The sequence below is a fragment of the Schistocerca piceifrons genome, chromosome 5, assembly GCF_021461385.2.
Source record: "Schistocerca piceifrons isolate TAMUIC-IGC-003096 chromosome 5, iqSchPice1.1, whole genome shotgun sequence".
Classification (NCBI taxonomy): Eukaryota; Metazoa; Arthropoda; class Insecta; order Orthoptera; family Acrididae; genus Schistocerca; species Schistocerca piceifrons.
In genome coordinates, this window is record NC_060142.1 from 283,818,247 (window position 1) to 283,834,516 (window position 16,270).

The following is a 16,270-nucleotide window of genomic DNA, read 5'->3' on the forward strand; positions in this document are numbered from 1 at the left end:
AACGCTGCGTTGTTCTTCTGAACAATGCAGGCACTGCAATGTCGTTTTTATTCCCCGACACCCGGCAAGCGATGTTGAAATAAAATGTCTCACCTGAACGGCAATATACATAATGAACGTTCGAATACAGGTTGTCGACTCCGGTTGACGACCTGTGGAAATTTAGTCTGCCCGTGGAGTGTGCTCGGATAGCCTAATGGTAAGGTGACCGCTTGTGACGAGCTAGAAATCTGGATTCGAGTCCCGATGCGGCACAAATTGTCACTGTCGTTATCCCATTATACAGATGATAGTTGCCCATATTCGCAAATGCGATATTGTTTCAGGTATGAACCTTCACCCCCACTGATCGATGCAGCTCTCAAAAATTCTGTAGAAAATCGACGTTTAAGTTTTCTGAGTGTCTTTAATGCATAAAACACAGTCTTTATTATTACAGGCTGCGTGTGTCTGTCGTAGAATACTCGCTTGCAGTGTGAACAGCCTGGATTCAATTCCTGGCCGCGGCAAAATTTTAAAGAAAGGTGCATGTTATACAAGCATTTACAAGAAGTATAAATTACATGAAGATAAAAAAATTAATTTGTAATTTTTAAAATTTAACCAATCTTCATTAACAATATTTTATAAAAGATCAGTAATTAAGAATTTATACTGGCAAAGAAAACTGGAATTTGAGTGCGATACGTAATTAGAAACAAAAAAATTAAATGTTTCATAAAAAATTACAATCAGATATGTGTTAATTAGCGTATATTTGATGACTTTGATATGTAAATGACATAGGTATTCGAACTGAACGGGAAAAATGAAAAACATAATGATCGAAACGAGACTCGAACCAGTGATCTGACGACTACCAGTCTCGAGCCTGGTCAACTTTTCATTTGTTGAATGAATTTTACGCCTCACAGATTTGCCCGCAGAACTTGCACCTATATTTAAAATTTTTCTTCTACCAGGAATCGAACGCAGCCCTCATACATGACAGGCAAAAATTCTAGGTTGTTATTCAAATTGTTTGAAGTAAAAATAAATTGGAAATTAAATTTTCGCCCAGCTCTGTTATTTCATGCTTCACTGAAATTCTCAAACAGTATGGATCTTTGTTTTAAAACTTTATTTCGCTAATTGTTGTTAACCTTTGTTAATAATATCATTTTTAAATAGGTAGTGATGTACAAGAACGGCCCAGAATCTGAAAATATCTTTTAGCTCAATTTTAGCAGTACCAGTGCATTTTCCATAATGTGTGCACAGAGAGAAGGTGTACTCTATGACCACCACAAAAATTTGAACAAAAGAGATTTCCCTAATTATCGTTAACACAGCATACTTTTTAAAGATATGTAGATGTGTAAGAACGGTCCTGAACTTGAAAATATGAATGACATTTGTTGCGGAAAGTCACATTTACTACTAACAAGTAAGAGTTACGTTTTTGTTATTTTGAACTGAAAAATTGAAAACTGTACAGAACGTGGTATTAGAAATCATTAAAAACAATAAACTTTTTTCAAAATTATAAAGTATAAAATACGTGACAAGATTACAATAGTCCCAAAAGGTAGGCATAAAATACCCCATTTGGTACTGTGAGGCCTACAGATACTCGGAAAATTTCAAAGTTGATTTCCTCGAGAACTTTTACTATTGCATCGAACTACTGTGGGTGATATGACAGTCCTGAACTTCATGTAGGTACCGTAAATACAAAAAAAAAAATTACAAAAATCCGATTGCCGTGTGGCCTCGTAAAACCCGCCCGGATAGATGCGAGCGTCAGCACGCCGCATCCCTGTTTCGGGGAGACGCACCGGCTTCGGATCGAATCTGCCCGGCGGGTTGGTGACGATAGCCGGCGTGCCAGCCAGCCTGGATGAGCTTTCTACGCGGTCTCTCACATGGGCTGGTCCACGTCCCACCTCAGATACGCGATTCGTAAACATTTAGAAAATATTCTCACACTTTCGCAGGGGATAACAGCAGCCCCAGACGGATGGAGTACACAAAATACAAAAATGGGCGAATGGCTCTAAGCATTATGGGACTTAAGTTCTGAGGTCATCAGTCCCCTAGAACTCTTGTTGTGTTGTGGTATTCAGTCCTGAGACTGGTTTGATGCAGCTCTCCACGCTACTCTATCCTGTGCAAGCTTCTTCATCTCCCAGCACCTACTGCAACCTAAAACCTTCCGAATCTGTTTAGTGTATTCATCTCTTGGCCTCCATCTACGATTTTTAGCCTCCACGTTGCCCTCCAATATTAAACTGGTGATTTCTCTATGCCTCAGAACATGTCCTACCAACCGATCCCTTCTTCTAGCCAAGTTGTGCCACAAATTTCTCTTCTCCCCAGTTCTATACAATACCTCCTCATTAGTTATGTGATCTACCCATCTAATCTTCAGCATCCTTCTGTAGTACCACATTTCGAAAGCTTCTGTTCTCTTTCTGTCTAAACTATTTATGTCCATGTTTCACTTCCATACATGGCTACACTCCATACAAACGCTTTCAGAAAAGACTTCCTAACACTTAAATCTATACTCGATGTTAACAAATTTCTCTGCTTCAGAAACGCTTTCCTTGCCAATGCCAGTCTACTTTTTATATCCTCTCTACTTCAACCATCATCAGCTATTTTGCTCCACAAGTAGCAAAACTCCTTTACTACTTTAAGTGTCTCATTTCCTAATCTAATTCCCTCAGCATCACCCGACTTAATTCGACAACATTCCATTATCCTCGTTTTGCTTTTGTTGATGTTCATCTTACATCCTCCTTTCAAGACACTGTCCATTCCGTTCAACTGCTCTTCCAAGTCCTTTGCTGTCTCTGACAGAATTACAATGTCATCGGCGAACCTCAAAGTTTTTATTTCTTCTCCGTGGATTTTAATACCTACTCCGAATTTTTCTTTTGCTTCCTTCACTGCTTGCTCAATATACAGATTGAATAACATCAGGAAGAGGCTACAACCCTCTCTCACTCCTTTACCAATCACTGCCTCCCTTTCATGTCCCTCGACTCTTATAACTGCCATCTGGTTTCTGTACAAATTGTAAATAGCCTTTCGCTCTCTGTATTTTACCCCTGCCACCTTCAGAATTTGAAAGAGAGTATTCCAGTCACCATTGTCAAATGCTTTCTGTAATTCTACAAATGCTAGAAACGTAGGTTTGCCTTTCCTTCATCTAGCTTCTAAGATAAGTTGTAGGGTCAGTATTGCCTCACCTGTTCCAATATTTCTACGGAATCCAAACTGATCTTCCCCGAGGCCGGCTTCCACCAGTTTTCCCATTCGTCTGTAAAGAATTCGCGTTAGTATTTTGCATCCGTGACTTATTAAACTGATAGTGCGGTAATTTTCACATCTGTCAACACTTGCTTTCTTTGGGATTGGAATTATTATATTCTTCTTGAAGTCTGAGGGTATTTCGCCTGTCTCATACATCTTGCTCACCAGATGGTAGAGTTTTGTCAGGACTGGTTCACCCAAGGCTGTCAGTAGTTCTAATGGAATGTTGTCTACTCCTGGGGCATTGTTTCGACTCTGTTCTTTCAGTCCTCTGTCAGACTCTTCACGCAGTATCATATCTCCCATTTCATCTTCATCTACATCCTCTTCCATTTCCATAATATTGTCCTTAAGTACATCGCCCCTGTATAGACCCTCTATATACTCCTTCCACCTTCCTGCTCTCCCTTCCTTGCTTAGAACTGGGTTTCCATCTGAGCTCTTGATATTCATACAAGTGGTTCTATTTTCTCCAAAAGTCTCTTTAATTTTCCTGTAGGCTGTGTCGATCTTACCTCTAGTGAGATTAGCCTCTACATCTTTACATTTGTCCTCTAGCCATCCCTGCTTTGCCGTTTTGCACTTCCTGTCGCTCTCATTTTTCAGACGTTTGTATTCCTTTTTGCCTGCTTCGTTTACTGCATTTTTATATTTTCTCCTGTCATCAATTAAATTCAATATTTCTGTTACCCAAGGATTTCTATTATCTACTTGATCCTCTGCTGCCTTCACTACTTCATCTCTCAAAGCTACCCATTCTTCTTCTACTGTATTTCTTTCCCCCATTCCTATCAATTGTTCTCTTATGCTCTCCCTGAAACTCTGTACATCCTCTGGTTTAGTCAGTTTCTCCAGGTCCCATCTCCTTGAAGTCCCACCTTATTGCAGTTCTTCAGTTTTAATCTACAGTTCATAACCAATAGATCGTGGTCAGAGTCCACTTCTGCCTCTGGAAATGTCTTACAATTTAAAACCTGGTTCCTAAATCTCTGTCTTACCATTATATAATCTATCTGAAAGATGTCAGTAGTTCTAAGTTCTAGGGGACGGATGCCCATAGATGTTTAGTCCCATAGTGCTCGGAGCCATTTGAACCATTTGAACATGTCAGTATCTCCAGGCTTCTCCGATGTATACAACCTTCTTTTGTGATTCTTGAACCAAGTGTTAGCTATGATTAAGTTATGCTCTGTGCAAAATTCTACCAGATGGCTCTCTCTTTCATTTCTTAACCTCAATCCATATTCACCTACTATGTTTCCTTCTCTGCCTTTTCGTACTCTCGAATTCCATTCTTCCATGACTATTAAATTTTCGACTCCCTTCACTATCTGAATAATTTCTTTTATCTCATCATACATTTCATCAATTTCTCCATCCTCTGCAGAGGTAGTTGGCATATACACTTGTACTACTGTAGTAGGCATGGGCTTCGTGTCTATTTTAGCCACAATAATGTGTTCACTATGCTGTTTGTAGTAGCTTACCCGCACTCCTATTTTTTTATTCATTATTAAACCTACTCCTGCATTACCCCTATCTGATTTTGTATTTATAACCCTCTATTCGCCTGACTAAAAGTTTTGTTCCTTCTGCCACTGAACTTCACTAATTCCTACTATATCTAACTTTAACCTATCCATTTACCTTTTTAAATTTTCTAACGTACCTGCTCGATTAAGGGATCTGACATTCCACGCTCCGATCCGTAGAACGCCAGTTTTCTTTCTCCTAATAACGACGTCCTCCTGAGTAGTCCCCGCCGGGAGATCCGAATGGGGGACTATTTTACCTCCGGAATATTTTACGCAAGAGGACGCCATCGTCACTTAACCATACAGTAAACCTGAATGCCCTCGGGAAAAATTACGGCTGTAGTTTCCACTTGCTTTCAGCCGTTCGCAGTACCAGCACAGCAAGGCCGTTTTGGTTAGTGTTACAAGGCCAGATCAGTCAATTATCCAGACTGTTGCCTCTGTAACTACTGAAAAGGCTGCTGCCCCTCTTCAGGAACCACACGTTTGTCTGGCCTCTCAACAGATACCCCTCCGTTGTGGTTGCACCTACGGTACGGCTATCTGTATCGCTGAGGCATGCAAGCCTCCCCACCAGCGGCAAGGTCCATGGTTCTTGGGAGGAGAACTTAGAACAACTTAACCTAACTAACCTAAGGACACCACATACATACATTCCTGAGGCAACATTCGAACCTGCGACCGTAGCGGTCGCGCGGTTCCAGACTGTAGCGCCTAGAACCGCTCGGCCACCCCGGCCGGCCACAAATTACATGCCGGAAGGAAAAGGAAGATTAGAGTTTAACGTGGCATCGACATCGAGGTCATTAGAGACTGATTACAAGCTCGAAATGTTTCAGGGATGGGGAAGGAAATCGGCTGTGCTGTTTCGAAGGATCCATCCCAGGTTTTGCCTGGAGCAGAATTGTAAGATTACTGAAGGCTACCACAGACCACCAAATGCAAATGTAGACTACGCTGGTTTTCCCAGTAGACTTAGTTAATATCCTACTCGCATTACCTGTAAGTTAGTTGTGTTGTACACTTATCGGGCGTTACCCCATTTCGGTCTCTTTGATTACATATGCAATCTGTGTTACTAAATTCCTCTCGAAGCTAGGAGTGTTGAACCATCTAGAAATTGAGTGAGGATATACGAAGTGCCGCGTCACACATGGAACATTATCAAGTGATCAACATTCTTCAAATTGCCTCATCGTTTGGAAATGTGAAAATTGTACAGTACAAGGACAATCGAAAACGAGACAGAAGCTACGTGTGAGTACTGTGGAATCATGCATATACCATGATGCAGTGGCTGCTTATGTACGATATAAGTGTAGACTCTGTCCACTGTCCATCAAAAGTGTGCTTCAGGAACCATAACAGAGATCAGGAAAAACTTCGCAGATCACTTCTGAAACAACTAATACGCTACATTTGTTTATGTTGAGGTCAACTGCCCGTCATTGCGCCTATCCTATATCCTCTGCAGGTGTTATTGGTCAGGGCGTTTCAGAGATATTCGTGCAATTTCATAAGACTATGTCTTCTACATGAATGAAGATAGAACTAAAATGTTCTGCATTTCTGTAATATGATATTTTTCTTGCATCTCGTGCTAAAATTGCTGCTTGTCTTTCCAACATACACTGCATTACAGCTCTGGGATTTGAGTTAGTATATGTCTGATTCTTGCACTTTGGCTCTCTTGGGCGTTGAAATGTTTCACTGTGTTGGAAGGGTGTTATCTTTTTTTTTTTTTTTTTTTTAATTCTTGCTTTCTCTGGAAGCTCTTAGCAAGCAGGACATCGCTCTCTCGGCAGTACTGTAAAAGCAAGTTTTTTTCTTTTTATGTCTCTCCACTGCTGCCGTCAGATTTTTTAACATACAGAGAATTTCATTTACTGAAGTTGCATGCTTGCGCCTATTGAGTTAATCTGTACTTCAGATGCCTAAAAGACAGTGATGCAGTTACACAGTGTACCCCCACTTAACCCACATGTACTTCGCACTAAGTTTCCTTATTCTGCTTTATTTCCCTCTAAATCATTTTTGACGGTGTGGAGACATGGAGAGTGTCCTCCCCGTTTGAAAAGATTCCCCTTTTGAAAAGACGCATTTGTGTGAACCATTCGGCTTCTATCGGCAATACAGGGTAGTCCACTGATAGTGACCGGTCCAAATATCTCACGAAATAAACATCAAACGAAAAAACTACAAAGAACGAAACTCGTCTAGCTTGAAGGGGGAAACCAGATGGCGTTATGGTAGGCCCGCTAGATGGCGCTGCCATAGGTCACACGGATATCAACTGCGTTTTTTTTAAAATATGAACCCCCATTTTTTATAACATATTCGTGTAGTACGTAAAGAAATGTGAACGTTTTAGTTGGACAACTTTTTTCGCTTTGTGATAGCGCTGTAGTAGTCAGAAACGTATAAGTACGTGGTATCACGTAACAGTCCGCCAGTGCGGACGGTATTTGCTTCGCGATACATTACCCGTGTTAAAATGGACCGTTTACCAATTGCGGAAAAGGTCGATATCGTGTTGTTGTATGGCTACTGTGCTACGTATGCTGCTCGGTATCCTGGACGACATCATCCAAGTGTCCGGATAGTTACGTTATTTAAGGAAACAGGAGGTGTTCAGCCACATGTGAAACGTCACCCACGACCTGCAACAAATGACGATGCCTAAGTAGGTGTTTTAGCTGCTGTCGCGGCTAATCCGCACATCAGTAGCAGACAAACTGCGCGAGAATCGGGAATCTCAGAAACGTCGGTGTTGAGAATGCTACATCAACATCGATTGCACCCTTACCATATTTCTATGCACCAGGAATTGCATGGCAACGGCTTTGAACGTCGTGTACAGTTCTGCCACTGGGCACAAGAGAAATTACGGGACGATGACAGATTTTTTGCACGAGTTCTGTTTAACGACGAAGCGTCATTCACCAACAGCGGTAACGTAAACCGGCATAATATGGACTATTGGGCAACGGAAAATCCACGATGGCTGCGACAAGTGGAAAATCAGCTAGACAAAGCGGTGCGGCATTATTGGAGGAAAGATAATTGGCCCCCATTTTATCGATGGCAATCTAAATGGTGCAATGTACGCTGATTTCCTGCGTAATGTTCTACTAATGTTACTACAAGATGTTTCACTGCATGACAGAATGGCAATGTACTTCCAGCATGATGAAAGTCCGGCACATAGCTCGCGTGCGGTTTAAGCGGTATTGAATAGCATATTTCATGGCAGTGGATTGGTCGTCGGAGCACCATACGATGGCCCGCACGCTCACCAGATCTGACGTCCCCGGATTTCTTTCTGTGGGGAAAGTTAAAGGATATTTGCTATCGTGATTCACCGACAACGCCTGACAACAAGCGTCAGCGCGTTTTCAATGCATGTGCGAACATTACGAAAGGCGAACTACTTGCTGTTGAGAGAAATGTCGTTACACATATTGCCAAATGCATTGAGGTTGACGGACATCATTTTGAACATTTATTGCCGGCTGGGGTGGCACTTCTAGGCGCTACAGTCTGGAACTGCGCGATCGCTGCGGTTGCAGGTTCGAATCCTGCCTCGGGCACGGATGTGTGTGATGTTCTTAGTTAAGTTTAAGTAGTTCTAAGTTCTAGGGGCTGATGACCTCAGAAGCTAAGTCCCACAGTGCTCAGAGCCATTTGAACCATTTTTTGAACATTTATTGCATTAATGTGGTATTTACAGGTAATCACGCTGTAACAGCATGCGTTCTCAGAAATGATAAGTTCACAAAGGTACATGTATCACATTGGAACAACCGAAATAAAATGTTCAAACGTACCTACGTTCTGTATTTTAATTTAAAAAAACCTGTCTGTTACCAACTATTCGTCTAAAATTGTGAGCCATATGTTTGTGACTATTACAGCGCCATCTATCACAAAGCGAAAAAAGTGGTCCAACTAAAATATTCATATTTCTTTACGTACTACACGAATATGCAATAAAAAATGAGGGTTCCTATAAAAACGTAATTGACATCCGTTTGACCTATGGCAGAGCCATCTAGCGGGCCAACCATAGCGCCATCTGGTTTCCCCCTTCAAGCTAGACAAGTTTCGTTCTTTGTAGTTTTTTCGTTTGACGCTTATATCTTGAGATATTTGGCCTGGTCACTATCAATGGACCACCCTGTGTATGTGTAGCATCGAACGCACTTAGCTATATAGATATATAAGGGGCAGTCAAATGAAAACGAGACAGATGGAAAAAATTAAGTATACTGTTTTTTTTATTTCAAAATGATCGCCATAGCTGTTAATACATCTATTCCTTGACGTGCAGGGTAGCCACGTGGTCTCAGGCGCCTTGCCACGGTTCACGCGACTTCCCCCATCGGCGATTCCCGGCGGGGCCAGGGATTTTCACCTGCTTCGAGATGACTGGGTGTTTGTGTTGTTCTCATCATTTCATCATCATTCCTGAAAGTGGCGTGATTGGACTGGGCAGAGGTTGGGAATTTGTTCAAAATGTTCAAATGTGTGTGAAGTCGTATGGGACTTAACTGCTAAGGTCATCAGTCCCTAAGCTTACACACCACTTAACTTAAATTATCCTAAGGACAAACATACACACCCATGCCCGAGGGAGGACTCGAACCTCCGCCGGGACCAGCCGCACAGTCCATGACTGCAGCGCCTAAGACCGCTCGGCTAATCCCGCGCGGCTGGGAATTTGTACGGGCGCTGATAACCGCGTAGTTGAGCGCCCCACAACCCAGTCATCATCATTATCATCCCCCCATGGAGGTTCGAGTCCTCCCTCGGGCAGGGTGTGTGTTGTCCTTAGCGTAAGTTAGTTTAAGATAGATTAAGTAGTGTGTAAGCCTAGGGACCGATGACCTCAGCAGTTTGGTCCCACAGGAACTTCCAACCACCATTTATTCTACTGTGAGACAGGATGGTCAGTGCCCTCATGGAAAAATGTCTGAGGTTGCCTACAGAAATATGATTGTATCCTGGTCTGCACCGTTTCGTCTGAAGCAAATGTCTTTCGCGTGGGGAGGGACCAAGACGTAATGGAAACTATTGCAGCGTACTCAAAACAACGTTGGTAACACGTGGGCGAGCATTATCCTATCAAGGTTCTTTTGACTATCTGCAGAAGTTTCACTGTGAAGACAGTACACTTCCTCCATTAAGTCCCGAACAACCCCATGCGATTTCCAAATTTCTGGGGCCGTTCGTTTGCTTCAGATGAAGAGGTGGGGCGCCTGGGTACAATTAAAGCTCTGTAGGCAGCCATAAACATTTTTCATGAAGGTATTGGCCGTATTGTTTCACAGTGCATTGCTACGGCGAATGCTTTTGAAATAATAGACTGGTTATTACTTATTTCCCATCTGTCTCGTTTTCATTTGACTGCTCGTAACAGATTCGCCTTCGGTTCAGTGCAGCGTGTTAAAGCAGGATGAGGGTAACAACTCCACATATTTTCTTGCACTAAAAGGAAAATGTAAATAGGCACTAACAAGGAGACGGCAAGACCGTGGGGTCGGGGATTTGTCCGAAATTTTGTGTGGTGAAAGAGGACCCCTGAACACCTCACGTGGTTAAAATATTAGGACGCACTACCCTGAAAATCCCGAGAAAAATCTATGCAAAGTTTCTTAGGTGCCGTGTGAGTATAAAATTTTAGTGCATTACCGAGCCGCCGTCTGTCCTAGATGTTTAGAGCTCGGACTCTTAACGCCAGAGGTCTCGGGTTCGATTCCTCCTCCGGCACTTTTTTTTGCTTCTGTTTCATTTTCTTTTGTTATTCCACGAATTATTCAGAAAGTTTCCCAAACCTACATTATCTTTAACAAATTAGTTACATTATTGAATAAAAATTATTTTCTTTTTGTCCAACAAAATTCATGGCGGTGGGTTTCATTTTTCATTGTAAAGTATGAGGAGAAACATTGGGTTTTTAATCAGAATAACAAAGTCGATTGGGAAACAGTCAATTTTTATACATATAATAATTATAAACAAGAACCGCAGTGGTAATTATCGTAAAAACAAACCAAGCAATAATTTTTGCGACATCTTGCGCAACATATAAAAGCGGATTTTTTTACATTCACAGGGCGTTTGCAATAAATCTGTACAAAAACATGCCCCATTAACATTTACGAAAATGTTTTGAGTTTCTGATAATTTTGAGGCAAACCAGGAATATTGAACCATATCTCAGAATATTGGTGACGATAATTGATAGTGAATTATAGAATTAATTTTTATACAGTCTTCCTGGGAATTAATTTCACGATTCTCCTGTAACAACGCGCTGCAATTTTGCAAGCAACAGAACAATATAAAAAAAAACAATGCCGGAGGAGGAATTGAACCCGAGACCTCTGGCGTAAGGGTCCGAGCACTAACCATGTTTTTTTTTTTTTTTTTAAATCTCATTTTGTTCTGTATTGTTCGTTGAATTTGTTCGTGGCGGACGTCCGATGACACTCGTTCAGGTTGTTCGTTGATCCATTTACTCAGTTCTTTATTACAGAGTGTAGCTAAACCCTATGACCGAACACGCTGAGCTACCGTGCCGGCGAACATGTAGGCCAAGCGGCGGGTCGTCAACGGACTAACATTTTATTCTCATACGTCACCTAAGAAACTTTGGATCGATTTTTCTCGGGATTTTCCGAGCAGTGCGTACTAATACTTTAACCAAGTGAGGTGTTAGGGGTCCTCTTTCACCACACAAAATTTCGGACAAATCTCCGACCCCACGGTCGTGCCGTCTCCTTGTAAGCTTACTTCGTGACAATGCAGCCTTATGTCTGTTGGAACGCTTTTTTTTCCCACGCAGTTTGCCTCTGTAACATGACGACGTATTTGTCCACAGAGATGTATGTGAGCGACGTGAAGAAAGGGTTATGTTGCCCCAACGCAGAGGCGGCTGTTTTGAAGGAATCGCCGTCGACGGCATGGGTGGACGGCAGAAACGGACTGGGTCCGGTCGTGGGCAACTTTTGTATGCAGCTCGCCATCCAGAAGGCCAAGCAGACCGGCGTGGGGTGGGTCGTCGCCAAAGGTGAGTCTCGATGCCCGCCTCTGATCCCATTCCGTGCTCCCCATCAGCCTTCGCAGCACTGGTATGAATTCTCATTCTGCAAGCTACTGTTAGGCTCAGTGTCTAGTCAACTGGCGTGGCGCTGGCGTCTGGGAAGGGCTTGGTACCGTTTCGAGTCACCTCTTTGTTAACAACTGAAGCTAGGCTCCACAGCCGTCTGCAGAAATTTATCCAAGAAGGGGCAAGATTCTGAAATACCCATTTTTGTACAAGGCGTAGCTAAATCCTCTTTTCAGACTTTTAGGACTTTTAATAGGAACCAAGACGGTTAAGTTTAGTGTAGGGACTCATGTCCAAACATACCTTTTCCCCACTACATACAAAATACCACAACACATTTTGCTATTTCAATACTGGTGCTTATCATGTTGGCCCACTTACAAGTAGGGCATGATATAATAACCACTGACATCAACACAGGCACAGTACTTCCGATAACCAATCACTGATCCTCCTGTAATCACCACAGCCATAACATATGCCAGTAGGTCTTCCTTGGATGCCACAGGGTTCTCGTCATTATGAGAGATTTCATGTGACCCCACAGGTGGTAGTCTAATGGTTTCAGGTAAGGAAAACGTGCAGGCCAAGCTATGGGACCACTATGGCCTATCCTCTGCAGTCTAAATTGTTGGTTCAGATGATCTCGGGTTGCACTAGAAAAATGAGGGGGAGTGTTGTCGTGTTGTCGTGCTGAAAACTAGAGATGGGTTGTTCGTGAACTAACGGGTCCAAAGGAACGGTTCACCGAGATGAACAGAACGAGCGAGGAACGAATTCTAAGGAACGGTCTTTCATAGTTCACTTTGGTCACCGCTTTCTACTTATAGTTACCGGGAACGGGAAACGGTCGGTCTCGTTCCCGCAACGGCACGTCGGCCGGTCTCTTTCCAGCCTCGGTCTTGTTTCCGCCTGTCTCGATCTCGATCTCGGTCTCGCTCGGCCGGAGTCGTCCTTCTTCGCTTGACCACTCTCGTAGTTCCACTGCCGACTGCTCCTAGTTCAGTATCGAGTTGTTCGTTTTGTTCGCTTCGCACGCCCATTCTAGATCTGCTTCAATCATTTTTGAACTCTGAACTTCTGGTTCTTATCGTATTCTATTCAGCGTCCACGATCGGCTAAATTCTATGCTAAATAACTCGGAAACGGAACAACGTATCGAATTTCTTTCTTAATATTTATGTCTCAGTACAACCTGCCCTGTAACATCCCTACAAGCATTTCACACATTTTCTGACCATTCTATATATATATATATATATATATATATATATATATATATATATATATATATATATATATATATATATATATATATGACGGTAGTATCTGTACCTGAAAGAACAGTTACCTTAGATGACCATGCAGCTTTTCTAGAAATGAAATGATAATTAAATGGACACCCTAGCTGCAAACCGGCGTTGATGTACTTCATTGGGGGACATGTTGAAAATGTGTGCCTCGACTGGGACTCAAACCCTGGATCTCCTGCTTACATGGCAGACGCTCTATCCATCTGAGCCACTGAGGGCACAAAGGATAGTGCGCATGCAGTGACTTATCCCTTGCACGCTCCGCGTGAGACCTACATTCCCAATATGTCCACACCACTACAGATGGATAGAGCATCTGCCATGTAAGCTGGAGATCCCAGGTTCGAGTCTCAGTCGGGGCACACATTTTCAACATGTCCCCAATGAAGTATATCAACGTCTGTTTGCAGCTAGGGTGTCCATTTAATTATCATTTCATTTCTAGCAAAGCTGCATGGTCATCTACGGTAACTGTTCTTTCGGGAACAGATACTACCATCATACATATAGTTAAAATCTGGCTTCTCGGCTATTGATCTTCTTGTGCAAATGCACACGCTATGCCCAAACTCGTAGGGGACTTGGTAGATTAATCTGCCACGAGTAATGAGTATGAAGGGCAAACATCTATTAGGCGCACTAGCACTACGAATGTAGTGGTGTGGACATGCTGGAAATGTAGGTCTCATGGGGAGCATGCAAGGGATAAGTCTCTGCAGTCGCACTATCCTCTGTGCCCTCAGTGGCTCAAATGGATAGAGCGTCTGCCATGTAAGCAGGAGATCCCGGGTTCGAGTCCTGGTCAGAGCACACATTTTCAACATGTCCCCAATGAAGTTAATCAATGCCTGTTTTTAGCTAGGGTGTCCATTTAATTGTCATTTCAGATACAAACATCTCTGAGCAGATCACAAACTCAACTGAATGGCATGTAAACAAACTTTTAGTGGGTATGAGACCTCAGGTGATTGGTGAATCATGTAGGTACCCTTGTCAATGCCACGGAAAATGTGGGAGAGTTGAATGTGTGTTGTGGTATTTTCGATAAAGTGAGAAAATTGTACGTATTCGGACATGATTTCCTGTGCTAAAATTAACCGTCCCCATTAAAAGTCCTCAGTGTCTGTAAAGGGAATCTATTTACCCCCTGTATAACCAATTTGATGACTCTGAAAACAACCGTGAAAATTAAATTTCACAGAAGCTGGACAAAGCTTGTTTAGTTTCGAACTATTGATAATTATTCACTTCTCCAACAAATTAGAAAATGTAGCTAGGAAACACCCGAAAAAAATTTACATTCCAGTAATGTTACTTTGACACTGTTGTCACAGCTGTTGCTTGATAATGGCACAATAGCTGGAATTGTAAATAAATAAAAATTCTTAATAAAAGTCCTGTTGCAAAACGTTATTCCCAGTATACAATAATGAGTCAAAACATTATGAATAGCGGCCACTCGAGATCAAATATTGCCTGGTGGTGTTGAGGGTACACAATACAGTAATGCTAGCATATAAGCAGAGCAGATGTAAATGTGGGACTATTCCAGCGACAATATGGGCCGCAGACTGGGAAATCCACTGGCATAAACGACTTTGACAAAGGGCAGGTTGTTATGATCCAGTGCCTAGGAATGAGCACCTTGGAAAAAGCAAAGCTAATTGGCTGTGCATATGCTACTGTCATGAGCACCCATGGAAAAGACAGGAAGTGATGAGTGGACTATGGTGTTGGATGTCCACACTTTATCACAGAACAGGAGGTCATAGGCTTGCCCATTCTGTAAAGCAAGATAGGTGACATAGCTAATGACATATCTACTGAAAGAATTCTATACTGGTCCAGTCGCAAGTGTTTTGGAGCAGACCATTGTTGAACGTGGGGCTCCACAGAGGATGACCTCCATGTGTTCCCAACATCATCATCCATTACAATTGCAGTGTGAATGCAATTGTTGAAAATGGACCTAGGATCAATGGTTACGTGTTGCCTCTTGAATGAATTGCAACTCTTGTTACACTAAGTCGCTGATTGTGTCTGCGTCTGCCATCACCCAGGCAAGTGGCTGCCTGATCAGTGCACTGGAACACAGATGGACTGAGTGAATATTATTGTAGAACACCTGCACCCCTTCATGCTTGGGTGTTCTGCAGTGGCAGTAGCATCTTCCAGCAGGATAACAGTCCATCTCACAGCTAGAATCATGCTCCAGTGCTTTGAGAAGCATGATAGTAAACTCATGTTGATGTCTTGACCAGTAGGTTTTCCTGATCTGATCCCAGTGGAACACATCTGGATCAGCTGCATGCCCGTAAACACTTGCCCATAATTTACAGGAACTGCATGATCTGTGCATAGACCTTGTGCCACATACCTCTAGGAGTGTACCAACCAGCTGTCAAATCCATGTCATGTAGAATCGCAACTTGTGTTCCAAAGGTGGATTTGAGCCAGACTATTTGCTTGATACATAAATGGGTGAAGATTTTAGAGCTCGAACAGCTATCCAATCCCTGTTCTATTGAATGCAATATGGAGCATATTACCATACTTGCGATGATGATCCGTGTAGTGTCTAATTTTAATATATTCCGTTTCCATGTGTAACAGAAATTGGCTGTAATCGTCGCCCGTCAACTGATTGAAGACATGACTTGTACAGTGGCAGGCCAACACATATTTAAGCAGTTGATCATAATGTTTTGGATCATCTCTGTATATAATCACAGTATTTCCTGTCATGCTTTGTTGTATTAAATCTGCACTTTAGTAGAGTCACAGTTCAACCATTAGAATACTGTGCAACACACGCAGGTGTGGCATGCCGGCAATGAGTTCCTTCAATATTCACACCGTGTTTGTTTCTGTTTTTGAGTGGTGTGCTGCTGTTTCATTCAGGATCAGTTGTAGCCCTTGTAACACTCTAGCACATACCAGTGGGACAGTCTACAAAATTATCAAGATTAATAGTAGGTATGCTAAACTGAATGAAATAATTTTGTATATTG

The 16,270-nt window shown here is 42.4% G+C and overlaps 1 protein-coding gene across 1 annotated transcript in view; it reads left to right on the top strand.

The window, feature by feature from the left end:
• Window positions 1-16,270, top strand: part of LOC124798218 (uncharacterized oxidoreductase YjmC-like) — a 246,676-nt gene that overhangs the window by 179,380 nt on the left and 51,026 nt on the right. Inside the window, exon 3 of the mRNA XM_047261525.1 lies at window positions 11,719-11,907. Within this exon, the coding sequence (XP_047117481.1) occupies window positions 11,719-11,907 (189 nt within the window). The remainder of the gene's footprint in view (window positions 1-11,718; window positions 11,908-16,270) is intronic.